Source organism: Phyllostomus discolor, chromosome 5 (assembly GCF_004126475.2).
Source record: "Phyllostomus discolor isolate MPI-MPIP mPhyDis1 chromosome 5, mPhyDis1.pri.v3, whole genome shotgun sequence".
NCBI classification, from domain to species: Eukaryota; Metazoa; Chordata; class Mammalia; order Chiroptera; family Phyllostomidae; genus Phyllostomus; species Phyllostomus discolor.
The window spans coordinates 150,885,049-150,912,980 of NC_040907.2; the positions used below are offsets into that span (position 1 = coordinate 150,885,049).

The 27,932-nt window shown below is 52.7% G+C and overlaps 1 protein-coding gene across 1 annotated transcript in view; it reads right to left on the reverse strand.

The window, feature by feature from the left end:
• CRTAC1 (cartilage acidic protein 1) overlaps window positions 1-27,932 on the reverse strand; it is a 136,531-nt gene that overhangs the window by 36,236 nt on the left and 72,363 nt on the right. The window contains exons 3-4 of the mRNA XM_028513312.2: window positions 19,727-19,923; window positions 4,935-5,071 (exon numbers count right to left, since the gene is read on the reverse strand). Of these exons, the coding sequence (XP_028369113.1) occupies window positions 4,935-5,071; window positions 19,727-19,923 (334 nt within the window). The remainder of the gene's footprint in view (window positions 1-4,934; window positions 5,072-19,726; window positions 19,924-27,932) is intronic.

Below are 27,932 nucleotides of genomic sequence, written 5' to 3' on the forward strand. Positions count from 1 at the left end.
AAGAAACCACCCCCTCCTCTTTCTCTCCTGTTCCAGAAGAACACATCCCTCTCTCCCCCCGACAACCACCTTTTTAGAGACAATTTTCTAATGTGCCTCCCTCCAGCTGAGCTCTCTCCAGCTGCCAGCCAGGGTAGCTGCTCAATAAATATTTGCTGATTGATTGATCTACCAGTTCCCATTATTCTCAGTCTCGCTCCCCCATTCAAACTCACTCCAGCCAAGATGACAAGCAAATTCCTGAGACCTCCCCCTCCCCCGTTCGCACCAGACACTTCTTCATCCCTCTGTTTTGGCAGCGCAAGAGGCTCGGAAATGCAGGGGTCCGCCTTCCCTCTTCCATCCCTTTGTTGTCCCCACATTATAGGGAGAACTGTTACACTGTTTCTGCCGTTACAACTCTGTCTCAACTAGTTTTTTCCTTTGCATCCTCCTCGTTGCTATAGTCGCTCTGCTCTGTAGTCCGAGACACGGCCGATGAAAGGCTCCTTTCTGCCCGTCATTATAATGATGTTATTTCTCCAATGGATGCCTCCTTTCCCCCAGGAGATCCACACGATTTCTAAAACAGTTTTCTATCTTTCCTCTCACCTTTACATCATTTCCCTCTAATTAATCACATCCTAGGAACTTCTTGAGCTCTTACTATGTGCAAGGCAGTCTGCTACAAATGTACTTAAGACCAAGTCTTCATTCCTAGGTTGCTTATATGGTCAAGTGTGAAGGCAGGCCATAAACGGAAAACGATGCAAGAGAAACAGCCAAGTTCAAGGCAACCAGAGTGTTCTGTCACCTCCTCTCTTCAACCCTCTTGCTTGTTTCTGTTTCTTATCCAATGGCCACACGAGCAGAACTCTGTTCCGATTAACTGGTCACTGACTCGATCTCTCCTTTGGGGCCATTTTCTTCAGTGCCCTGAGAGCTTCGGGCACGTCAACAGTCATACAATCATGTATGAGACTGATGCAGCGCACACAGGATCTCCTGGGTGCACAGAAGAGGGGCCCCTGACCCAGAGGAAGGGCGCCTCGCCATTGGAAATTCAGAAAAGGTTTTCTAAAGGAGTCTCGGCCAGGTGAAGCGGAGGGGAAAGAACCTTCCAGGCAGGGACGAGACAGAGAACGATGTGTCCAGGGAAATCACAAGCAGGTCATGCAGCGTTGCTGAATGTAGAATGAAAGGCAGGGCCTGTCAGGGGACACAGCTGGGGAGGGTGGCCGCACTCTCCCTAAGGACTCCTACGCCCTTTCTTTTTTGGCTCCCTGAGTCTCTACCCTGCTACCTGGGAACCAGCGCTTTGCAAATTGATTTACTCAACGGGGTTTCTGGATCAGCAGCATTAGTGTCATCTGAGACCATGTTAGAACTCTCGGGTCCTGCCCCAGACCTGCTGAATCAGAGCCTGCATTTTCTGTACTTCTTTAATCCTCACCCAAAGACATGTTTATTGATTTCTGAGAGAGAAGGAGGGGGTGGAGAGGGAGGGAGGGAGAGAGTGGGGGAGAGAGTGGGGGAGAGGGAGAGGGAGAGGGAGAGGGAAAGAGAGAGAGAGAGAGAGAGAGAGAGAGGGAGAAACATCGATGTGAGAAACATTGATTGGTTGCTTCCCGTATGTACCCTGACCAGGGATCGAACCAGCAACCTAGGTATGTGCCCTAACTGGGAATCGAAGCCACAGTCTTTTGGTGTATGGGATGGCGCTCCAGCTACCTGGGACGCCACCCAGCTAAGGTAGAATCTGCATTGTCAAAAGACCCCCAAGTGATCCCTATGCAAAACAGATGTTTGGGATGCACGGCTTCCGACAGGGCTGCACGATTAGGGGAGGGCGGTGCAAGGTTCTCGCTCACCACGGGAGCGCGGCACCACGTGTGTGGAGTGGCTGGATAAAGAGCGAGTGAGAGGGGCCAAAGGGGAAAGTGCGCCATCACTGCAACGGCTCCCGACCCAGCCAGCTGTTAGCAATTTCATCAACAAATGGGCAATTAAAGCCAAATAAACGGAAATGCACTCTGCTAAAAATTAGGGTACTTAGACATTTCAGTTATACCTAGTTCCTTACTGCATTGTATCGGGGCGGTTAAACTGACAAGCACGGGTGTGTGGCCATTGCAGAGGACGGCAGAAATCCTCACGGGAACCTGACCACAGTCCTGGGAGGGTGAGAGGGAGGTCATTCCGTGCTTCTGCAGCTTTGGGTCTAGGGAAGTGGGTCTCACCAGTTAGCCTAGTCTGTGGAGGGCTTGTTGAAATGTAGAAGCTGCGTTCCATCCCTAGAGTTTCTGCTCTGGGTCTGGAGCGGGCTGAGAATGTGCATCTCCAACAGGTTCCCAGGTGAAGCTGATGCTATTGGTCCAGGAGCCACTCTCTGAGAGCCGATGGCCTAGGGCTATTAGCCTGGGTCCTTAGCCCCGGCTCCACCCCCTAACGGACTCTTTGTCCTCGGGCGGATTCCTCAGCCCTTTCAGCTGCATCCCCTCACATGTTAAGTGGGAACCATATTCTCCCTGCTTCCTGGCAGGGTTGTTGAGAAGATGAAATGAGACAGAGCACGCGAAAGGTCTTCGAAAGACAAAAATGCTATATAAACATGAGGCATAATCATTATCGATCAGCGGACGCTTCTTGTAAGAGACTGGCTTTGAGTTGGATCCAGAAAGGTGGGTGAGTGATGAGGCAGCTGAAGATGAAGGGCAGGCACTGTTCCAGGTTTGGGGCAGAGAGCAAACGGGGGCTGGACGGGAAGAGGTAGAGAATGGCGGGCGGTGGGGTTGCGACATTTGCCTGGCGTTGAGCGATGGTCCTCAAACTGAAGGCTGCTTCAGAATCAATCACCTGCAGGGCTCGTTGAAATCCAGGTTGCAGGGCCCCTCCCCCAGGAATTCTGATTCGCTAGGTCTGGAGGGTGGGATAAAATGGGGCCTGAACATCTACATTTCTAACCACGCTGGTTCTCCTGGTCAGAGAGCACACGTTGAGAACCACCGACCAGGTAGACTAAAGGGCCCCGGGGAGGGCTGTGGGGCTGAGGAAGGAGCAGGGTGCACGCTGTAACGGAACTTGTGGCTAGGAATTTGTAACTGGTACCAGTTCACCCAGAGGCAGAGGATAAAAGGGTCTGTGGTTCATTTTCAGGGAGCAGGGCTCAATTCTTGGCTATGTGACCAAACTTGCTTCATTGCTCTAAGGCTTACTTTCCACATCTGTAAAATGGGGATAATGACAGCATGTCTACCTCGTAAGCTTGTTATAAGGATTCAATAAAATGATGCTTGTAAAGCACTTACTTAGCACAGGGCTGGGCATGTTGTCCATTTAATAAGCAATAGCTCTTATTGCTATTATTGCTCTTGTGTTTTCCTGCATCACACTGTATTCCTGTCTCTCAGCTTGACCTCTTCTTCCTCTTCCTCCTTGCACAGTTCTCAGGCCCCGGGGACGGCCAAGGTGGTGGTAGAATAAGAAAAGCCACCCCTCCGCTGGCGGCGGACAGGTTGAGGCTTGAACGAGCAGGGACCGAGGGAGCTGCTAAGTGCCCGTCTCCTGTGCCGTGTGCCAATGCCTTTTTTCCTTTTCGCATTTCACACGGTGCCTTTGTCCTGTGGCTAAGTGTGTGGGTGTGCAGATGACCTTGTTAGGACAGAGAGTGCATCTCTTTGTGATTAACTCTCAGGCCCTCCCACCGGCTTTGAGAAGGTTCCCACCTTAGCAGAGTGTGGGAAGCCTCGTTCCTGAAAGACCGGGACAGGAAGCCGGTAGGAGACTGGGCAGAGGCCCCCAGCCGCAGCTGGGGGCCTGGCACCCCTCAGACCCTCCCCATTCTCTGGAGCTGCACACAGAGCCGTCTCCCCCTTCCCTCCCGCCAGGCAGGAGTCCAGGTGGCACCGATTCAGGTCAGGGCTAAATGTGGCTTCACAGCCCAGCTTGGCTTCTCCTCTCAGCACCAGCTTGTTAAGAAATAAATATTTATACCTGGCACCTGCCTTCTCCCACGGCCCGGAGGCCTCTGCTGTGAAGGTTCACACTGAATCCCCAATCCCCTCTGTGCCACCTCAGTCCTGAAATGAGCCAGCCCCCTCGCCCCAGCCCCCAGGATGGGGGCCAGAGACGCTCCCGTGGATGCTGGGCAGCAGCTGGGCCCCTGATTTAGTGATTGTTTTGTAAAGTTGAGGAGGGGACAGCAAGGGAGCAGGTGACAGGAGGGATAAATCACCTCCACAGCAGGCCTCCAGCTCTGGCTGGGGCTGCTGGGACGCGAGCCCGGTGGAGGTGGCCCCACGGGGCAGATGGCTGCAGCTGCTCCTTCCCCTCCCCACTTGGCCTTTCTTCCCCACCCTTCTGGCAGGGCGGACAAGCAGGGCAGGAAAGCACTGGTGGAGCCAGGGATTGACTAAAGCACTCGCACACTGTGGCGACCTCCCACTTGCCCAGCCCTGAGCCCCTTTGCCATGCTTGCATTCGTCCGGGGGGCCCTCATGGCTCAATGCCTGGCACATAGTAGGCACTTCTAAATATTGGTTGAATGAATGAATGAGCACAAGGTTTAGAGCTGATTCTGGTCTTAGCCACACCACCAATCCATTTCGGGTCCGCAGGCAAATAAGTCACTCCTTGAAGCTGGGCCTCAGTGACGCTGTCCAGGGGCTGACAGTATCTGGCCAGCGGCCAGTTTCCTCACTGGCTGCTGGGAGGACCTCAGGGGAGAAATGATGTGAAAGTACATTGTAACTCACCCCTCACACTGCAGGTCCCGGTTGCTGCTCTTTAGCATCTACTAGGTGCGAGACTCGGGGAGCTGCGAGGTGGTGCAGACTTCGGCTCTACCCTTGAAAGCCTCCCTCTGTCTGGGGACATCTGCCTATCGGCTCCCCTCGGGCTCTCACACTTCTGTGTGCCCCTCCTGCTCCCGGCCCTCCATGCACCCCTGAACTCACCGTTCTATCCACGCAGGCCACAGAACGCCCGGCGAAGAGGCTGGCTACTCCGCGGGCCAAGTTGACCTCGTCGCTCAGGATGTCTTCCCACCTGCTGTTGCGGAACTTGAACAATTTGTCCGTGTAGGTGGCCACCCCTGGAGAGAGGAGGAGAGGGAGGCTGGTGGAGGATAGGCCAGGGTGCAGGTGGGTTCCAGAGTACCCGCCACAGGGGTTGGGGTGCCACAGGTGGATGGGCTGTCTGCTTAAGGTGAGCGCTCCTTGCAGTGGGCACTCCGGCAGGTGTGACTCCTCTGTCTGGGGGGCACTCAGGTGTTTTCAGTTGAGAGCAGAGACTCTGAGGCTTACGAAAACGGCCAGCTTGGCCTCAGAAACCATGGAAGAAGCGTTACTGCTACCGTGTGTGTGATGTGACCTTCGGCTACGGGATTCCACTGTCTGCACGTGCTCCGTCAACATCAGCGGGGAGAGCCTGGGGTGCCCATATTTCAGCGCCCGAACTCAGCTCAGAATGTCTTTCTCCAGAGGCTGCCCCTCCATTCCCCACAGGGCTGGATTTGGGTCTCAGCAGAACCCAGGTGGGTCTCTGAGTCCTAATCGAGGACGGGGCTGGAAGTTGAGCCCTGACAGGTATGTCACCTCCGCCCCCAGAGAGCCAGGTGGCAGTAGGGTTGGCACTCAGGCAGCCCTGGGAGGTCCCTAGAGGGTAGTGGTCTTCATCTCTTTGGGATACCGACCCCTTTGAGAACTGGATGGAGGCCAAGGCCTCTCAGCTCAGGGACTCTGCCCCACACAACATGCCATATTCAGGGGTGTCAAAGTCATTTTCACCGGGGGCCACATCAGCCTTGCGGTTGCCTTCAAAGGGCTGAATGTCATTTTAGGACTGTATACATGTAACTACTCCTTAACCAGGGGCAAGGAGGCCGGCGCTGCTGCTGGGTAGAAACAAGGTCCTGGGCTAGATAAAACAAGGTGGAGGGCTGGCTGTGACCCATGGGCCATGTGCTTGCCACCTGTGCCACACATAATCACAGGAGGTCTGCAGCTTCCTGAAGCTCCTTCGTGGCCAAGAAGTTTTGTTCTGGGAACATGGTAAGGCGCTTCCGGCAGCGGGAGCTCAAGCCCTTGTAAAACCACTGAAACAGAGCGCCCCCCTTTGCCCTTACCCTTAGTTTAGTTCTTGCAAATGTGAGGCCCAAAGCATTCATGTTTTAGGAAAGACCCTATCCAGCCCCCAAGGACTTGCACAGGAGACACAAGAGAGCAGCAGCTGAAGGGACCGGGGAAGGGGAGTTGTGGATAGTGGAGTGGGGGACGGAGCCGCTGGCCTTGACTCTCTGGCTGGCCAGGGGGCGAGGCCATGGGCGGGGCCTGAAGGGAGCGGGGTGGGCAGCGGTCAAGACCTCGGAGTTTAGAGTAAACGAGCCTGAGGCTCAGTCTCAGTTCCACTCAGACTCTACTTCTAGGTTTCAGCCGTTGGCTCTGGGCAAGGCGCTCAGCTCTCTGAGCCTCAGTGTCCTTACTTGTAGTAGGGGTGACAGTAACTGCACCCAGGTTCACCGTGAGGAACAGTGAGTGGTGTGATGCGTGTTAAAGGTCAGCACAGCAGCCCCCAAAGAGGCGGTGTCAGACAGATAGTTATTCCCACTTCATAGACCAGATGCTCAAGGGGTCCTTTAGGGGCATCGTGTCTGCACTGCAGGGGTTCGGGGAGGGTCAGTGTGGGGTCGGATGGATGAACGAATGAGAATGAGTGTGTGAGAGTGTGAGAGTGAGTGTAAATTTGGGGAGAGAGGACCTCGAGAGTAAGAGTGAGCGTATGCGAGGGGGTGTGAGTGTGACAATGAGCGGATGTGTGAAAGTGAGTGTGAGTGAGTGAATGGGTGGGTGAGGGCAGTGTCGTATGAAGGACCCCTCAGGCGGCACTGCCCGAGGGGACAGAACAGTTTGCTCTCTGAGTGGCCTCACGTGAGGGCTGCCTAACATCACAGGGGCCCACGGAGGCCGGGGTACAGCCTGTGGGGTCTGGGGTTGGTCTTGGGGCTGCTCGCAGGACACCAGGGGCTGGCATCAGAACAGAGCCCAGCCGCCCTGCCTGGCGCTCCCAGGGAAGGCCCTTCACAAGCTGAGCACGAGGCAGACCGCAGGTGTGTGCTCAGGTGGCGGCTCTGCACGGAGCTGCTGGGAACTGGGAGGGGCGCCCCTGGGCACCTGAGGAGGCGGCCCCACAGAAGCCCAGGTGCTACTCTGACTTTGGGAGCTCTGGGCCCTGGGCCGGTTCTTTCCCTTCTCCCAGCCTTGGTGTCCTCTGTGAGAGCCGGGGAAGAAAGCTGCCCCCCCCTTCTCGAGACACTGCTGTGGGAGTTACCTGGTCAGGCACCCCTGAGCTGCTCGCGCCTCACTGTAATCCCTGGGGACCAGACGGTTTGCAAATTGAGATTTCTCCTTCGTACTTTAGAAATGTAGCACTGTGCACACCCCGTTTATTCCATGACACCCCAGCAGGGACTGGGGCGGCACCCCATAATTAACCACATTAATGTTTCTGCAGAGAAATATGTGAATATTCACATGAAGCGGGATAAATAAAGCCATAAGTAGCTCCTGACAGCTCAGGGTAGGGCTTACTATCAATTCATCTTCCCCACAAACTTAAAAAAAGTACTTGAGGCTTTCAGAGCGCGCTGGGTTTCGGGACAGCGGAGAGGGACTGTGGACGCAGGCTGCACCCCCACAGCCGCCCCTGAGGCAGCGGCAGCCTTGGCAGCGTGTCCTGATGCCTGGGGGGCCTCCGAGGGGCCCTGTAGGCTGCTCGTCTCCAGTTTCACCAACAGTCAGTGACCCTTGCCCTTGTCTGTCAAACCAGGGGCCCTTTAGACTGTCCTTCCAGTGAGCCTAGTGCCCCCTGAAATACCGAGGTTGACCTCTCCCGGAGCCCGGGCCAGGTGAGAGGCCACTGCTGGCAGCTGGGGCTCTGCATCGCTCTGATGGGCACCTCTGTGTTCAGTGGGAGAAATCGCTGGAGGCGCCGAGTTCCTGCCTCAGCGAGATGAGAGGACACGAGGGGCCCAGGGTGACTCTGTGCCCCGCTGTTTGCCTCAACACCTCCAATTCCACCCAAGACAATGCTCCCCAAAGTGTGCTTTGTGGAACCCTGTGTGCTGTGAGCTGCCTGGGGAAAGGGCTTCGTGGCCATCGGGGTTTGGGGAAGACCACACCTTGCAATGTCCTCTCGGAGATTCACAATGGACATCAGTCTATTAAAACTTTGAAAAGTCCTGCAATAAATTATCTGCTTAATTTTGTTGAATCCAGCCTTTCCCAAATGAACTTGGCCATGAAACCCCTTTTTCAGTTCACCTACTAGCATCCCATAGAACTAGTCTGCTCTTAGCAAACTGCTGTGCTAGGGTGTCGGGGTCTGGCCTGCTCTGGCCTTTGTGGCCAGAGGGGTTAGGGTGTCCAGTGCCGTTGGCCTCTTCCCCCGTCCCAGCCCCTTGGCTTCCAGGCTGACCGAGGACACCCAGAAGAATAAACTAATTAAGGTAAAATGTGCAGCAGCGATGCAGAGCCTTGTAGATCATAAATGGGAATGGCAAAATCAATGGCAGCCCTTCTGCAGGCAGAGGCCCGAGGCCTGGGCGACGGGAGGGATGGAGCCCGTGATTTAGGAAGAGCAAATGCTCTGGCAGCTGCAACCTGGGTAATTAGGTGTGTCAGGAAGACAGATAAACAGCGAGCTGTGCGGGTCGATGGCACTGGCAATAAACACCCCGCACTGGCCCCTGGCCCGTGTTAGCACCCGATCCCGCCTCCGGCTCCTTGTAGCTGCACTCTGCCCTGGCCCTGGGGTCCCTCACTGAGTCAGGGGGTGGGGGTGGGCAGCTGCTCCAGGAGAGGAGAGCCTGCTCGTTGCAGCAGAGAGGGGCTCTCCTGAGTCCCTGAGGGGGACTCCGAGAGGGCAGGGGCCTGGGAGAAACAGGACGGTGTCCTAGGGCAGGGGGCTCTGAGGCCACAGCCCCTGTGAGAGGTACCTCTGGGGACTCCCATTCCCACCCTGACTTTGGCATCTTGGCATTAAAGGAGCCTCGAAGGCCTCAGAGCCCCGAGGAGCTGTCAGTGACTGCAGGCAGCCAGGTGGGAAGGCCCAGTGGGTGAGGCCAGGCCCCGCTGAGTGTTGGTGCTGTGGGCGGCCCCAGGGAAGCAGGAGCCTCCGCCCCTGACTCAGGGCGTTCTTGGTCCGTTTGACAGCACGAGGGATAGATGGGTAGAAGAGATGCCAAGGGACCATAAAGTTCGTGCTACTTAATATTCCTCCAGCGCTTTCTATATGCCAGGCACTTCACATATTGACCCTCACTCGTAGCCCTCAGCACAACCCCACAAGATGGTATTATCTTCATGCCCATTTCACTTCCTCAGATGAAGGACCCGAGGCACAGAGACAAGGGGACTTGCCTAAAACCCCACAGCTAGCAGAACCACTCAGGGCAGGACAGGATGGCACACCCTGGAATTGCTGTGAAGCCAGGATGGAGGAGGCTACTCCCTCCCCAGTGGTCAGGGAGGGCTTCATGGTGGTGGAGGCACCTGCAAGGGGACTTGAAGGGTCAGAGTAACACAGCCGTGACTCTGGTTTACACAGCACTTAGCATGGCCAGGCTTTACAGGAAGCATTCCCCTTTACAACCATCATCTTGGCTAAACCCTGCGGCCACCCTGACAGAGAGTGTAAGCTCATTTTACTGATGGAGAAATTGAGGGGCAGAGAAGTTAATTGCCCAAGGTCACAGCTAGTAAAGGTGGAGACAGATTCAAACCCAGATCTTTCTGACTCCAAAGCCTGTGCTTCTGAGCCTTGCACTCGGTGGCTTAGCCAAGCAGAGAGGAGGAGGTGGCGCACTGGGCAGGCGGGTGGCATACACAAAGGCACAGAGTTTGCCTAGACAGGACGTTCGTGCAGGCGGAGAAGGAGAAACGCAGCAGGGCAGCAGAGACCCACTGCTGCCAGGACCGAGGGCGGGGGCTCATGGGTGGTTCCTGATCTGCGAAGACAGTGTTTCCAGAAGATTGCCCTGGCAGTGAAGTGAGTGGAGGGCAAGCAAGGGGAAAATGAAGTACGGTGGCTACTTTTGTTGTAGCTCATGCGATCCAGGGTGGTGATGAGGAGTGTGAGAAAGTGCCGGGTGCCAGAAGGGCAGAGGGATTGGCGGGGTGTGGCAAGTCAGGGCAAGGAAGTGGCCTACAACCTGCGGGCATGGACTTTGGGCCAGCGGGGGTGGGGGCAGGAGCTTGCCTGCAGACAACTTGCTGTGAGGCGGTCACAGGGTGGCTGAGGAGGCATGCCGAAGGGGTCACTGGCCATAAGGGATGGCAGCGTGCAGAGCAGTGCGGTCCGAGCTGGGGCAGAAGGGAAAGGCCAGAGCCACAGACTGGGCCCCAGGGAGCGGCCGCACTGGAGTGCAGGAGGAAGGAGAAGGGGTGGAGACCGAGGCACCACCAGACATACAGGAAAGAAGGTTCTGCGTCGACGGCAGCGGTGTCATTCAAGCAAATGACAATCCACTATCCCCTCGTCCCCTCCACACCTAGTTCTGTCCCCACAGGGCAACTTGGAGCCACTGGGATAGTGAGTTTGGGCCATAAAGGACTCTTCCTTAGGCTCCTTGGCTTGAGCGTCCCCTCCCCCAGGGGCTGCCCAACTTCAGGAAGATGACCCGAGTCACGGCCTGGTGTTGGCGGCAGAGAGAAGGGTGAGAGAACATGTGTGGCAGGGCAGAGGCCCAGCCTCCAACCTCATTCATAAGGCGGAGGGATTACTGCCAGACAGCAGGGTTAGGGAGGTAGCTGGCAACATCAGCAGCCCAGGTTGACCTTGGGCAATTCATGAACTTGTATTTTTCTCCTCTGTAACATGGCATAATGAGAATGGCCACCTATTCATCAGGCAGTTGTAAGGATTAAATTAGATAATGTAAGTAAACTATTTAGAACAATACATGGCACATGGTAAGCTCAAGAAATAATAAGAACACCACCACCACCACCACCATCACTACCATCACCATCGTCACCACCTTCCCCCTCCCCGGCCCCATCATGATCTTCAGGGGATTACAGGGCATGGCCACTGAAGGTCCTTGTGGGTCGCAGCCCGGGAGGCGTCTGTAACATTGAGTCTAAAATGCTTCACAAGACTTAGTCAAGAAAAACCAGCAAAGTAGTGATGGCCCCAGGGGCAGAAGACATTTTAAAAGAGAATGAACCCAGGCTCCCCAGGGTCCCCCAATATTTCTGACCCCTGTCTTCCCTTCCATCCCAGGATGAAGAGAATAACCTGATCAGCCCCTGCCTGGTGCTCCCCACATTAGCATACTCGGCCCTCCACACAGTCACACCAGGAAGACAGAGTCTTCATTCTGCAGAGAGAAATCAGGGCTCAGACAGCAAAATCCTTTGCTTAAAATTGCACAGCTGTTAAGTGGCAGTGGTGAACTTCCAGCTGTGGTCTGACTGCAGAGCCCCTCTTCTCCCCTCCCCCCCACCCCACATCAAAGACCTGGGGTGGGAGCAATGAGGGGAGTCCTTGGGTACCCAGGAACCTAGTGCTGTGTTATGAGAAAATGTCCTCTGAGCCCCATGATGCTGCTGCTTTGACAGCCTCACCCCATTCTTGCTGCTCATGGGGCCACGTGTGAATGAGGCAGAATAGGGGTGGGGGCTGGGAGCCTGAGTACTTGAGAAGCTCATCTCCCCAAGTGGGGCCACGCCGGGTGAGCTGAAAGTCAGGGCTGTGCCTCCAAGGGAAACATGGCTGGGAATCAGGACACCCTAGAACCTAGAGGATGCTGGAAAGGGAGGTCGAGACACGGAGCCGTGCATCCCCGGCTTTACCAGGCACAGGAAATCCCGGACCTCCTGCTAAAATGCAGATTCTGGCCCAGGAGGTCTGGGGTGGCACCTGAGATGTGCATATTTGGGAGCTTCCTGCTGTTGCCAGCACCGCTGGGCTGCGGAACACACTTTGAGTAGCAGGGTGTAGAGCAGCTGGGTGCAGCCGGAGCCGGGTCTGGGCGAAGGAGCTCCGGACAAGGGGAGTGCCCTCTCTCCAGAGCAGATGGCTCATCTGCTGTGTAGGCAGAGGAGGCTGGAAGTGCCTCCCGCCCGCAGTTCTCTTTCTTCTTTCTGGCACAGTGACCGACGCCTCCTCCCCGAGAAGTTACAAAAGCCCCTGCTGAAGGCCTAAGTATAACACAGAGCCCAGAAGCCATCAAAGGAAAGGGTGATAAATCCAAGTCCATAAAAATCCAAATTTTCTGCATTGCAAAAACCACCATGTGCGAAGATAAAAGAAAAATGACAAACAAGAGGAAACTACTTGCAACATGTATTGCAGACAGAGGGCTAATTTTCCTAATTTATAATGAAATGTTGCAAATCAATAAGAAAAAACGGGCAAAGGCTACGAGCAGACAAGAGATTCGAATATATAAATATATGCTCAGCCTCACTCACTTGAAGAAAAATGAAAATGAAAACTAAACATAGGTACCAATATTTCCTAGTAGATTGGAAAATAATTTTTAAAATGATGACATGTGGTGTTGGTTGCTGAGGATGCTGGGAAATGCTCCCTGGCATCGGGGTGGCCGGGTGCATCGTCAGGAACGTGCCTGTGAAGCACATCTGGCCGTGAGGGCCGGACCCGCCCACGGATATTCCTGTGCTGTAACTGTCCCGTTTCTACGAACTTACAGAGAAACACCTGCACTGGGGGAGAGCGGCATGTCACACAAACTGCTGATTCGGTGGCCCTGCTGGTAAGCGCCACAGATCACAAGGAATCTAAGTGTTCATCAGGGGAGGACCACTTCAATGGATGGCAAATCCACAGAGTGGAGAATGAGGTCACTGTAAAAAACGAGAAAGCTCTTAGCGTGCTGCCATGAAATAATATCCAAAGTTGACTGCTAATGAAGAAAGGAAGGGGCAGCACTGCGAGGAGAGCACGGCACCATGTGTGCAGAAGAGCAGGGAGGTGTGTGCAGATTGAAGACAGCAGGTGGGCAGAGATGATTCTCTTGAACAGAATGAGTGATGATGAATGAGATGAATGGTGGGGCTCACTGCTTGTGCCGACTCATCCTGTACCCACTCTCCTGTCACCCCCAGACCACATGGGCAGAGAGGTCGGGGCCATGGCGTGTGGCAGCTGGGTGGCCAGTGCAGGACCCCGGGGGATGGGCTCTGACTGGGAACTGTAGGAGGTCCTGGGATCCTGGACTTGCAGGGAGGTGCTGGGACTGGCCCCTCCTCCCCCTTTGCCCCACACCCTCTTCTGCGTGGTTCTCACCAAGTAGTGTTGCCTGAAACAAACTCGCTTGTATTTTTCCAGGTCAGTGAAGCCATGAGCTGGTTTCCCGGCCCAGGCATCATGGCGAGTCTTCCTCTGTTCCCTCCGTCTCATCTACTCTCCAATTCTTAACCCTTGACCCACGCCCGCCTGGAACCCCCGTCTGGGTGGTGTGTTGTTTACAGTACGGTCCTTTTCTCTTTCTGCTAGGGTCTCCCTCTCTCCATGGACAAGGAGGGAGGCCTTTGGCTCCTCTGCCCAGGACACTTCCAGAGGCCACAATTATAACAGCTGTGGCTTAGAGAGCGTTTACGGAGTCTTAGACACTAGAAGTGTTTTTCATTCATTATCCCAGTTGTTCGGTCAAATATATTTATTAAATGTTTACTAAGTGGCATACGAACTTCCTTGGTCTTGGAGATACAGCAGCGAACACGACAAAGTTTCCATCCCCGTGGGGTTTAGGAGAAGAGCAGCAGAGATGACCCACAAACAAATATGTAGCATACTTTCAGACAACGGCAAATGCTATGAAGAGAAATTAAGCAAGTTTAGGGCGTAAGGAGTGACAGGGGTCTAATTTTATTTATTTATTTTATTTTATTTTTAAATATTTTATTTACTTTTTTAGAGAGAGAGGGGAAGGGAGGGGGAGAAGAGAGGGAGAGAAACATCAATGTGTGAGAGATACGTGGTTGCCTCTCGCACACCCCCTACTGGGTACCTGGCCCACAACCCAGGCATGTGCCCTGACTGGGAATCGAACCAGTGGCCCTTTGGTTTGCACTCAATCCACTGAACCACACCAGCCAGGGTATGATTTTAAAGTGTTCAGGGGAGACCTCATCTGATTAGGGGCTTAAATGAAGGTAAGGAGAGAGCCCTGAGAACAGTAGTGGGAAAAGCATTTCAGGCAGAGGAAACAGCATGCTCGAAGGCCTCAGGTGGGACGGTGGTGAGCAAGAGGAAGAGGAAAGAAGGTCAGAAAGGCAACCTGGCTCACGTCAGGAGGGGTGTTGTAGGCAGTGGTAACGACTTTATGTGTAGAGTCTAGGGAGCCTTTGCACTTGAGCTTATGAAGTTGATATGATTTTGCCTATTCTACAGATGAAGGGGTTGAGACTGAGAGAGGTCAAATATCTTGCCGAAGGTCACCCAGTAAGTAAAGGGCAGATCCCAGGTTATACAAACTGACCCCCACGGGACACTGCTGGGATTCAGGGTCTCGGCCCTCTTCCAGGGCCACTCGGCTGAGGAAGAGACAGGGACTGTCCTTCCACAGGCCTGTCTGACACTCTTGTGCAGGCTAAAGGAGCCCCCAGTTGTATGCCATGGGCAGGCGGGGCTGGCCGGGGCCTCTGGGAGCGGACCTTGGGTTCCCTGAGGTGGCAATGGCTGAGTGTCATGCCAGCTGGACCCAGGGAAATGCTGACACAACACAAATGTCCCGGATCCACACCCCACCCACTGTCAATGAATCAATTGAATCACTCAACTGAAAAATTAACTCAAACCCACAGACATCCCTCAAACCACAGAAGGTCATTGGGAGGCGCACGCCTGGGACTGAGGCTGCCGGGCACCACCATCCTTGCCCCAGCCCTCCAGGCTCCACTCCAGCCTCTCTGAGGGGAACACCTCGACCCTCAGACCCGGGAAGCCCAGGACCTTCTGGGGGGCTCCATATTGCCTGTCTCCCCTCCCCTTTGTCAGCAAACCTTCTCTCAGGCCTAATGGCTCGTGTCTTGCCTGTCCTTCCTGGATTTATTTATTAAGAGTTGATTGTGCTGTTAGGATGCTCAAGGTCTGGCTTCACCAGAGGGATGCACAAAAGGACCAACACAGGGATTTTGCCCTCAAGGAGCTTAGAGTCCAGGGGCCTGAGAGAGGGGCATCAGATACCTAGAGAAATATAAGGCCATGCTGGGGACAGCGTGTAAACATGAGGGCAGGATTTTTCTCTGTTTCATTCACTGGGGCATCCTCAGTGTCTAGAATAATGCCTGGCACCCAGCAGGTGCTCAATAAATATTTGTCCACTGAATGAATGCACTAGTGAATGAAAGGGCTGTGGTTAGGCTGAGCATGCAGCTAACGTGACTCTGGGGTAGTCGTCCCCCATCCCGACTGCACAAGGGAATCATCTGGAGATCTGACAACTGGATGACATCCCAGAGGTTCAGACTGACTTGGACTGGGGTGCACCTTGCAAACTGGGCATGCTAAAAGCTCCCCAGGAGAGTCTAATGTGCAGCTTTGGCTGAGCGCCACTGGTCTGGGAGTCACAAAGGAGGACTCTAAGAGGATGGGAGGGCTGCTGCTTCAGAGACACCTGACAGGTCCCAGCCCAGGTGCTCTGTGCTCAGTGAGTAGGGAGGAGAGTGTGCCCTTCCTCTGGCATCTTGCCGGCAGAGCCCACGGTGAATGCCCCCCTTTCTTCCATAGTTCTCCCTGTTTCTGTTTCCCTGCCCTCCAGGGCCTTCCTGCAGACTCGCCCCTTCCTCAGCTGTCCCTTGCTGCTGCTGCTCCCCTCCTGACCTTGCCCCACATTAAAGGGTTGATCAGCCCATCAATTAATTGTGTCCTAATCCAATCTTGGCTTGGTTGGAGAGAGGGCAGTAAATCCAGCTGGGTAATCATGCCCTGATATTTGTGTAGGGATAATTACTATCTCTCAGGCTTCACTTGGTGGCAAGATGAGATGAAAACCCATAAAACACCATGCCGGGCTGTGGCTCATTGTTTTTTGGCTGCACAAGCCTGGCTGCCAGCCAGCCAGCCCTGCCCCCTCCTGCCCCTGGCATGGGCGCCAACCTTGTCCCCTCCCATTCGTGCAACTGGCAGGGCTCAACATCAGGGCAGTCTAGGGACTGGGCTCTGGCTTGGGCTCAACAACCACTAGGGGCAGCATTATGGGCCCAGGGGACAGCCCATGCATGTAGAAGGAGGAGAGGAAGGGAAGGGGGTCCTTGGAGTCAGGTGATCAGCTGCCCGCAGGAGGTTAGGGTGGTGAAGACACAGGTGTGAAGCACAAGGTGTCGTCCAGACCAACCCAAGAGGCTGCTGCCATCTGGAAGAACCCAGGTGCACGTCCAAGCTGGCCTTACAGGGACACGAGGTCCTGCATCCTTCAGGAGAACACCCTGGCCTGGGACTTCCTGCAGATGTCATGGCCCCATAGGGGAAGACTTCATGCTAGTGGGTGGAGGTCAGGCGTGAAAGAATGTGGGGCTGGGGACCACCTGCAGCCCCCAGAACACAGTCCTCAACTCATGAAACACTGAGCAACCAACATGAGCTGGGCTCTCTGCTGGGCCTGGAAGACACAGGCCTGAGTGAGGCCATAGAGTGTCTTGATTGAAAGGATGAAGCTGGAATCAGGGCCCTACTTTTGGGTCCTGGTACTTACAAGTTGTGTGGCCTCAGGAAAGTCATGTGATCTCTTTAGGCCTCAGTTTCCTCAACTATAAAGTGAGATACACCAATACCTACCTTACTGAGCTTCAGTGAGGCTTAAATGAGATAATTATTACTGCCGGCCAAGATGGAGGCGTAGATAGACTCACTGTGCCCCCTTGCACAACCAAAATAGGGACAACAACAATTTAGAAACAAAACAACTAGAACTGACAGAAAATTGAACTGTGTGGAAGTCAGACAACCAAGGAGTTAAAATAGATACATTCATCCAGACCGGTAGGAGGGGCGGAGATGGGCAGCCAGGTGGAGCGGGGTCGAGGCACAAAAAGCAGTGGTACCAGACAAGTAAGGCATCCCTGGTGTGCAAGACTGTAGCAGGCGACCCTGGGCATGCAGGCGGCAGCTGGCAGACCCCGGGCATGGGGTAGCAATGGGCAGACCCAGCGAGGTGGTGATTGTGAAGCAAGGCACTGCATGCAAGGTGGCTGGCTGCCTGGGGATCCCACATTTGCACGCAGATAAACCAGGCAAAATTGGGGAGTGAAACAGACTGTGTAACCTAGGGTGCAAGCACCGGGAAAGAGTCTCAGGACACTGATTGAAAACACCTGTGGGGGTTGAGGTGCAGGGAGAGACTTCCAGCCTCACAGGAGAGTTCGTTGGAGAGACCCACAAGGTCCTAGGACGTGTACAAGCCCACCCACATGGGAATCAGCACCAGAAAGGCCCAGTTTGCTTGGGGGAAGCAGTGGAAGGGAATGAAATCTGACAGAAAGTGGAGCAAGTGCCATTGTTCCCTCTTGGACCCCACCCCCATGTACAGTGTCACAGCCCAGCCACATGTGATACCCCACCCTGGTGAATGCCTAAGCCTCTGCCCCTCATATGTAACAGGTGCAGCAAGGCAAAAAAAACTGGCCCAAATGGAAGAACATATCAAAGCTCCACAGCAAATACAACTAAGTGATGAAGAGATAGCCAACCTATCAGATGCATAGTTCAAACCACTGGTGATCAGGATGCTCATAGAATTGGTTGAATTTGGTCACAAATTAGATGAAAAAATGAAGGTTATGCTACGTGAAATGAAAGAAAATGTACAGGGAACCAATAGTGATGGGAAGGAAACTGGGACTCAAATCAATGGAGTGGACCAGAAGGAAGAAAAAAACAATCAAACAGAAAAGAATGAAGAAATGAGAATTCAGAAGAATGAGGAGAGGCTTAGGAATTTCCAGGACATCTTTAAATGTTCCAACATCCAAATTATAGGGGTACCAGGATGGAAAGAGGAAGAACAACAAGTGGAAAAGTTATTTGAATAAATAATAAAGGAGAACTTCCCCAATCTGGCAAAGGAAATAGAGTTCCAGGAAGTCCAGGAAGCTCAGAGAGTCCCATAGAAGTTGGACCCAAGGAGGAACACACCAAGGCACATCATAATTACATTAGCCAAGGTAAAAATGAAGGAGAGAATTCTAGAAGCAGCAAGAGATAAGGAGACAGTCACCTACAAAGGAGTTCCCATCAGACTGTCAACTGATTTCTCAAAAGAGACCTTGCAGGCAAGAAGGGGCTGGAAAGAAGTATTCAAAGTCATGAAAGGCAAGGACCTACATCCAAGATTACTCTATCCAGCAAAGCTATCATTTGGAATGGAAGGGCAGATAAAGTGCTTCTCAGATAAGGTCAAGTTAAAGGAGTTCATCATCACCAAGCCCTTATCTATGAAATGTTAAAGGGACTTATCTAAGAAAAAGAAGATAAGAAACATGTATAGTAAAGTGACAGCAAACTCACAATTATTAACAACCACACCTAAAACGAAAACAAAAACAAATCAAGCAAACAACTAGAACAGGAACAGAACCACAGAAATGGAGATCACATGGAGGGTTAACAACAGGGGAGTGGGAGGAAGAGAGAGGGGAAAAGGTACAGAGAATAAGCAGCATAGATGGTACGTAGAAAATAGGGGGAGGGCAAGAATAGTATGGGAAATGTAGAAGCTAAAAGAACTTATGACACATGGACATAAACTAAAGGGGGGAATGTGGGTGGGAGAGGGTGTGCAGGGTGGAGGGGAATGAAGAGGGGAAATGGGACAACTGTCATAGCATAATCAGTAAAATATATTTAAAAACTAAAAAAATGAGATAATTATTATGAAGTGTTTAGATCAGGGTCCGGCACACAGTACGTGCTATTTAAGTACTATGTGTTATCATTATTGTTAGTATTACTTAGCCTTCTGGGCATCAATTTCCTTCCTCCATTCCTTGGTGTGTTGGACCATGCTACTCAAAGTGTGGTCCCTGGCCCGATAGCATCCTCATAGCCCAAGAGTGTGTGAGCAGCACAGGGTCTCAGGCCCCGCCCAGAATGGCTGAGTCAGAATCCACATTCACACATGACCCCCACGGTGACTCAGATGGATGCTCTGGACTAGAAAAGGCTCCATGAACTGAAGGTCTGTCTTCCTCCAAGTGGTGCCCGCCTCAGCCAGCACCTCTGGTCTGGCATGGAGTAGGTCCTCGGCAGGAATTTGTGGTGTGAATATATGAGCTCAGCTGAAAGCTGTGGGGGCCATTGAAGGATTTCAAAGCATTTTAGAAAGCACCCCGCCCCTGAAACAGTATGGAGGGCAATTTCAAGAGACCATTTGTTAGTTGTGGTGGCCACCTGGGTGAGAAGGGCTGAGTGGTGGGGGCCAGGCAAGAGCAGTGGGGAGGGGGTGGGAGGACTGGGGCTGCTCATACTGGGAGGCAAGAGGACATGAACTCTGAAGGTGAGGACTGGGCCTCCGCTCCAGGCCCTCCGCTCCAGGCCCAGCGGCCAGGAGATGAGAACAAGCTTCACATACAAGAGAAGAAGGGGTCCCCTTGCTGGAACAGAGCAAGGTCCTGGAGGCTGGCCAGGACAGTAGCCTGAGGAAGACCGGGGTCCCCAAAGCCCTGCCCCCAGCTGGTGCTGGGAGGATGAAGGTGGGCAGCAGGAAAAGGCCCCAGCCCCTTACCTGAGAAGGCATTATTGGTGTTGAGGAAGTAGATCTCCTCACGGCCATCCCCGTCGATGTCACAGGCTGTCACCCCGATGGCATTGCCCTGCCGGTCCCGCAGTGCATAGTAGGGGGAGCTGCGCTTGTCCACGGCGATGTTCACCAGCCGCTTCTGGGCCCGGTCGTACTTCAGAACCAGGTTGGGACCGTTGTACCTGGAGGAGAAGGGGAGGAGGATGTTGGGAGGAGCGGCTGGGCTACCTGGTTCTCTCCGACCAGCAATGGCTCAGAGTCGTCCCAGAGAGGTCACTGTGGGGCAACTCAGCCCCACAGCACAGCTGAGGAACCCTCAGCAGCCTTGGCGTGGGGGTCCCTGGGTGTCTGATGTGTGTCCCTGAATCAGACATGGGCCCAGGCAAAGGGAGAGTCAGCTGGGCCCACACGGGACAAAATGAGAGGAGCGGGGGAGTGGGGGGAGTGGGAAGCCAGCGAGAACCCCTCCCCACAGGCTCTGCTGGAGAAAACAAGAAACTCCCAGGCATTGACCTTGCCTGTCTCAATGTAAACGGCACTTTCCTATTTATGGTCTCATTAAATGTAACAACAATTAAGTGAGGGAGGGGAGGGAGGCGGTATAATAAACCCATTTTACAGATGAAGCAACTGATGAGCTTCATCAGGGGACTAAGGCTCAGGGGAGGTCAGCGCCCTTCCCAGGGTAACACAGGGAGCAGGAGTCAGGTGCTGGGCTCCTCTCAGGCCCTTCGTGCCATCCCCAGGGCCCTTGTGTGAGTGCGCCGAGGAGGAGCAGAGGCTTTGTCATCGAGCTTTGGAGTGGCTCTCTCCTGACAGAAAGTCCCAACATTCACACAGTAAGTATAAAATTTACATCTTAGATGGGAAAGTATGAACACATCTACAGTCACTGGGCAGACTCGCTGGGTTTCTTTTTCTACGAAACTCACACCAAAAGATTGAAGTTCTGATTGGTCGTCACCCCTCTCTTTTCACTCTCCTGCGGCCACTGCCACGGCCTCGCTGCTCCCTCCGCCCAGGACGCTTCTCCTTCAGATGTCCGCAGGGCTGTCTCCCCGCTCCCGCACCTCCCTCGGGCCAGGGCTCTGTTGTCCCTTTCCAGTGAGGCCTTCCTGCCCCCATTCTGGAAACTTGCACTGCCCCACCACCACCCTCCACTCCTTCCTCCTCCCCCCCTGCTCTCTCCCCGCATGGCTGTCACTACCAGAGGACAGTCTGGATCGTCTCCGTTATCTGTTCTTTCTCTGACCAGTCCCACAGGAATTCAGCTCCATGTGGGTGGAACTCTCTATTTTGTGCCCCCGGCCCTACAACAGTGCCTGGCATACAATAGGTGATCAATAAATATGTATTGAATGACTGGATGAGTGAAACCTCAGAGCTCACACCTGAGTCATAAAGGCTTACGTGTCGCATGGTCAATTTCCTCCTGTCACCTTTCCATCTGGAGAAAGCGGCATGACCCAGGTCCCCCCGCAGAGAGCACAGCCATGGACGTCGGAGGGCCTCCTCCGGCTCCCGGAACACCAGCTTGCCAGGCTCTCCAGAGGAGCCCGGTCAACCCCTACCCACTAGTTCCCCACCTCCCACCTTTGTTTTAACCTGAGCATGTCCACCTCAGTTCAGCTGCCAGCCTCTGATGGGCCTGGGCAGAGAGCACTCCAGGGAGGGCAGAGAGAACTCTCCGAGGTTTTTGAGAGAAATCATTTCTTGCTTTCCTGAAAGGGATCCAACTTGGCCCTTTCCTTCGTCACCAAGGTGCAGAGCCAGAAAAGTTTGGGGGATGCTGAACAACTGGCCGGGCGCCTCCTGGCACCCGTGGTGTGCGCACGGGGAGATGAGCTCACTGGGGGCTGAGTCAGCACCTGCTGACAGAAGGTTGGGACGTAGACGTCTTGACAAAGAGCGTCTGAGGGCTGTGCTGAGGGCACAGCATGACCTAGGGGGTGCGTCTGGGCAGGACAGACAGACAGCACATGGGTCCCAGCTCTGTCAGCAGCTGGCACCAGCCCCCAAGGACAAGAAGTGCCTTCTGGGTGCTGAAAACTAGTCCTCTGAGCCTCCGACTCTTCTGTTTACGACCATTCCTGCTGCTCCTACAAGACACTGTAGTCCCAGGGTGCTGGGCCTGGCTACCAGCACTTTCACACGCTTCGTCTCACCTGAACCCCACATAATCCCAGAAGGAAGGTAGGTAAGGCATTTTTCTAGAACAAGAAATTGAGGGTCCGAGAGGCAACGTGAGCTGTCCAGGTTATACAGCTCGTACATAGCAGTGCTGGGCCTCTAACCATTTCCAGGGTCCAAATCACGTGTTCTTTCTGTGTTGCCCATGGTGCCAATGCTTGTGGTCCTCTGCATTTTCTTCCTGGCAGCTCCCGCCCTCCAAAGTAGCAACTGTGAGAAACACCCGAGGTCCTCATGTAAACAGTGGCGATAACAACCCTTCGCTTCTATAGTGCCTTACAGTTTACAAAGAGCTTTCTCATCCTTGATTTCATTCGCTTCTGGCAGGTCTTGACTATGCCATAGATGAGCTTTGTGACCTTGGCTGGTCAGAGACCCACATTCTGGGTTTCTGTTCCGCAAAACAAGAGTTGGACTGAATCAAAAATGTGTGGGCAAATATGGCCATGGGGGTGGGACTCTGGGCCCTCCACTCTGGGTTTCAACCCAAGCATTTTGATGCATTTTATTTTATGCAACCCATTCCATCCAATGTTGTTTAAATCAGATTCCAGAGCCAGTGTTGAAAAGGCACTGGGCTAGCAGCTCTGTGAGGGCCCTCCTGAGTCTGCATCTCTCGGTCCACGAGTCTCCTAACCTTGGGGGATGGGCAGAGCAGGTGTGTTCTCCCCCAGGCTATGGGTGGGAGACATGTAAAGTCCAGCCTTGACATCCCCTTTTCTACCCCCATCTTTCTGGTCTCCTGGCATATCTTTACCATCCTCTGGAGCCAACTCCCAGGAGGAGGTGAGGGGCCGTGGGTCCAGCACACATGGGGTTAGTCCTTTCCTTCTAAATCTGGGATGATGGGCATGCACACAAGGTCCCTGCTCCCATGGTGGTGACCCTGGGTGAGCAGATGGCCCTGCATCACCTTTGCTTTGAAGATTTGTGGATGCTAGTTCCTGTAGAATGGGGCTACTAGGCTGGCTCAATTCCTCCATCTGTTGTAGAGTGAGAACTACAGAGTCCTACCCAACCTACATGGCAGCTTGGCATGAACACTACACTCTCTCCCCTTCTCTCTGCCCCCCTCCCCGCCACTGACCCACCAGGGCTATAGCACAATACAGCTCCTAGGTAGAGTCTTGACAATCCACGGAGTATTCTGGGGCCAGTGAACAGAGGGAGTTGCCACTCCTTCCCTCTGCCCAGGCTGCCCTTAGCTGTCAGTCAAGCTGGACTGACGCCTGAGTTCTCACAGTCTTCCCTCAGGATAATCTGCCTTATTCCCCACCCCCCTACCCCCGCTATTTTCTGCACAGAGCTGATGCTCTACTTCGGTTTCTGAATAGGATCTGCCCTTTTGGGCTCCTGTGACTCTGCTCAGCTGCAGCTGTCCCCTCTGCGGGGAATGTTCTCCCCACCCTCCTGCCTCCCATGAACCCTGCCCAGCAACCACTGTCTCCACTGGATGTGATCTGTTCTCTGCATATGCACCGTGTTTTGCATTTCACTCATTCCTTCAAGGTCAGAGTTGTTTGAGTTCCCACATCACTTCTCTCATTAATTCATGTGTTTCTTGAGCTCTAGAAGCATGTAGCTATGTCTCTGCATTTGCTGTGTTTAGAGCGAGGCTTGCCATAGAAAAGGAGCCCAACAAATGCCCAATGCAAGAGTGAGTGAATGAGTGAGTAGATGAATAAATAAAAACAATCATAGGTAGCATCGGCAGAGCAGTCACCAGGTGCTAAACACCCTTCTATCTCATCTCATCTTCATGATAATACTATAATTTTACAGATGTGAAAACTTTGTGGGCACTTTTACTGAGGTATAGAGATTAGCCACAGTTGCTAACCTACCCACAATCCCTCTGGGCTGTCAGTTCCCACACCCCTGGGGGGCAAGTATAAGGTATGTGAAATTTCACACTTCCATCTCTGACACCTGCCAGAGATTGTGGGGTGCTTCTAGAAGTTCAAGAGGCTTTGAGGCTCTGTGAAACGGGTTAGCAGTGGGACAGAGTCCATGTCCTTAAAAAGCAGATGTGACTTCATCATACCCAAGGCTGGGCCAGCAGGCAGAAGTGATTGGTTTGGTGGCGATTGGAAAATCTGCTTGAGAGACACCAGCAGGGTGCAACCCATACTTGTGTGAGTAGCATCCAGTGTTGGTGCCAGTCCGTTGGGACAGGGCCGCTGTGGGCAAGGAGGGGTCCGAGGGTTGGGCCCAGAGCAGTCTGGGAGTGGGCTCCTGTCCCTGCAGCTTTCTGGCACTGACCTTGAGCCCATCACTCAATTTCTCTAAGCTTCGGCCTCCTCATCTATTATCTGGGGCTGCTACATAACTCACAGGATGGCTGTGAGGACGAGAGAGAGTGTGTGACAACACTTGGTAAACTGTGAAGAATCGCTCAATTGTATGTTTTCATCATTATCAAAAACAAAACAAAAACAAAAACAAAACAAAAACAACCAAGACACAGTGTCTCACTCTCCAGTGATCACTTAGAGAGTTTCCAAACACACTCTAGTACTTCTCACCCAAAAACATCCCACCGGGTGGCTCATCCTCCGTGGGTATATTTCTTCATTCCCCTTCACAGCTGACATTCTCGGGGTTCTGTTCACAAGCCGTCTCCACTTTCTCACCACCCGTTTGTCCACACTGACCCACATCCTCCTCCTTCCGTTCCAAGTCCAGCCAAGCTGCTCTTGTCACCATCACTGGTGGCTTTTGTGTGGCCACATCTAGGGACAGCCTTTCTGTCTCCCTCGCCCCCACCTCACCACTTCCCTTGTAAAACACTGCTCTCTTGGCTCTGAGGTTGCCATCCTTTTCTGGTTTTTCTTCTCTCTTTGGTTCCCTCCCCTTTGCCCCCTTTGTCCCCTTTGCAGGTGCTTCCTCCTCTCTCCACCCTCTTAATGTTGGAGTCCCAGGCCTGGTGTGGGGCCCCTTCTCCTTTCTCGTCCTCTTCTGCTGGAGGATAATATTCATTCCCAAGACTGACAACTCCCAAATTTATATCTCTTACCCAAATCCCCAGCCCAAGCGCAGGCTCATATATCTGACTGCCTACCTGACACCTCTCCTTGTACCCGCAAGTCATCTCCGATGGAACTATTGATCGCCCATCCCCCTCTGCCCTGCGATGGACACCCAAGTACTGAAGCCGGAAACCTGGCGCCAGCCTTGGTTTTCCCACCCCCTTGTCTTCACATCTAATTCATCAGCCAATCCTGTCATGTCTACCTCTTAAAACATTTCAAATCCTTCTCTCCCTTCCTCCCCCACCGCCACCATCTCTGAAGAGCCTCATTTCTCTGTTTCCTCGCTTGCCCCCATCCATCTAATCCGCCCATACCATAACCAGAGTCATCTTTTTAACACACAAATCAGACCAGCCATTCTCCTGCCTTACACCCTTTTGGTGGCTCCCCGTTAGGTTGGAAGGGAACCCAGAGCCCTTACCACACCTGGAGCGGAAGCCCAGCTCGGTCTGCTGCCCACTTGGCCGAACTCCTGCGGCCACACGGGTTCCAACATTCTATCAGGCACGGTCCCGGTCCCCGGCCCCTCACGGGACTGCTCCCTCTGACTGGCACACACTCTCTCCACTTCCCTCTGGCTTCTTCTCATCCTTTAGGTCTCACCTTGAAAGCATCTCTGAGAAATCCTCCCTTCCTGAGTATTCTAATTGCTGTACCCACTGGCCCACTCTTGTTTGGTTTCCTACTTATTGCTCGTTTCTCCCAGTGAACCATAAGCTTGTGGAGGGCAGGGGCTGTGCCTGCTTTGTTCATTTCAGCCTCCTCATCACCTAGCATGTAACAAGTGCTCAGTAAATACGTGGTAACAACAGAGAAGCATCCTGTGGAAGGCACCAGTTTGTCACCAGGTAGCTGAGCAAAAGGTTGACTGAGCCACCGGTCTCTTGATTGGTCTTTGGGTAACCCCCGTTTCATTAGTTCCCCAAAGATAGATATAAAAATAGTAATGACAGAGAGGAGGCCAAGAGCTGCTGTCTTGGAAAAGAGTGAGAGAGAATAACAAGTGTTATAGATACAGAGGATCGACCCTTTTTTTCTGTTCAGAATCGTTGACCCATGTGAAAAAATAACCTCTTAGACAGTTACATAAAGAGAAGCTGGAAAATAGGATGTAATAATTATTGGGTACCTACTATATACTAGATACTGTGTGAAGTACTTTACAGATGACAGCTCATTGTACATATGGTTTTTAATTTGAAAAAATATAAAATATGCTATTTTGAAAATTAAGAATAAGAAACTTTTTTTATTAAAACAGAAAATAATGAAGAACTATATAACTATTCAACATTACAGTCAGGGGAGAAAGGCAGGGCAGAAAGAGGAGACAGAGGTATGTACACACAAAGAATGCAGGTAGAGACACCCAAGAATGAGTAAGAGCAGAAGTGGAGGCCAGTGAGACCCTGACGCAGAGAGGAAGACACACACATAAACGGAGGTGGACCAGCTCGCACAGAAGCAGAGCCATGGAAGAGGAGGGGGTGTGCAGACCCATGGAGATGAGCAGAGAGACCCTGGGGAAGTCGCAAAGTTGTGGGAATATGAACAGGGCTATGAGGTGCTGTCACAGAGGAACAACCCACCTTGTGGCCACTTTCAGCAATTCCTCTAAAGGCATAAGGGGGTGCTTTATTCTCGGTCACAGAAATACCCTCGTTTTATAGATGAAGAAAGTGAGTTTCAGAAAAAGTGACTTTCTGAAAGTCAAATAGCTAATCATTAGACATAATAAACTGAAAGGCAAACTTATCCCTTAGTCTAGAGTAGGGATCAGGAAAAGTATGGCCTTTGGACCAAATCTGGCCTGGTGCCTACTTTCGTAAAGGAAGTTTTATTGGAACACAGAGTATGCTCCTTCATTTACATACATACTAAGTATGGCTGCTTTTGCTATACAACAGAGTTGAGTAGTTGTGATAGACTGTATGGCCCAAGAGCTGAAAATATTTACCATTTGGCTCTTTGCAGAAAAAGATTTCCTATCCCTGACTCAAACGAATTGCCAACCTTATATAATGGGTATATTAAAAGTTCTAAGTAAGCATTATCAGAACAGAACCCAAAATTAGAATGAGCTTTAGTAAAAATTACTTTGGAGTCAGTACTTGGGAATACATGTTTCTCAGAAACAAGTATATGGGGAAGTATAGGTTGAATGCAAGGAAGATGTTTGATCTTAGGATGGAGATTATGAGGCAAAATAATCTGCAGAGGAAAAAAGGGACAGAAGAGTCACCCAAGATGAGAACCATGTTCTCTACATGGGGGTTTGTCTAAGGCTCGGCAGTGAGCAGGAACGTGCTCCCTTCCACCGTCTTCCTTCTCTGTGTGCACATGTTCCTCCTCCGAAAGGAGGTGGACTCTCTTGCCTCCCCTTGAAACTGGGCTCGCCTCCCTTTGAATCTGAATTAGCAGTGCATGGTGGAAGTGAAGCTGGGCCAGTTTTGCATCGTCTCTGGTAAAAGCCAGTCACCATGATAAAAATGTCACTACCTTGAGACAACCACGCTCCGAGGAAGCTCAGTGCGGCCCTGCCGGGAGGCCTGTGCAAGAGCATGAGGTGCCAGGGACCTGAGGGAAGACGTCATGGGCCTTCTACCCAAGCCCAGCCAACTGGTGGGTGCTGCTGAGTGAGTGACACCAGCTGATGTCACACGGGGCAGAAGAACCACCCAGCCAAATTTGCCCAAATTTCTGTCCCACAGAATTGTGAAGAATGATAAATTATTATTATTATTATTATTATTATTATTATTTTATCCTTATCCAAGGACATTTTTTCATTACTTTTTTTTATTACAGAGAAAGGAAGGGAGAAACATCAAAGTGAGAGAGAAACATTGGTTAGCTGCCTCCCAACCAGGCACCTGGCCCGCAACTCAGGTATGTACCCTGACCTGGAATTGAACCTGCAACCTTTTAGTTATGAGACAATGCTCCAACCAATGGAGTCACACACCAGA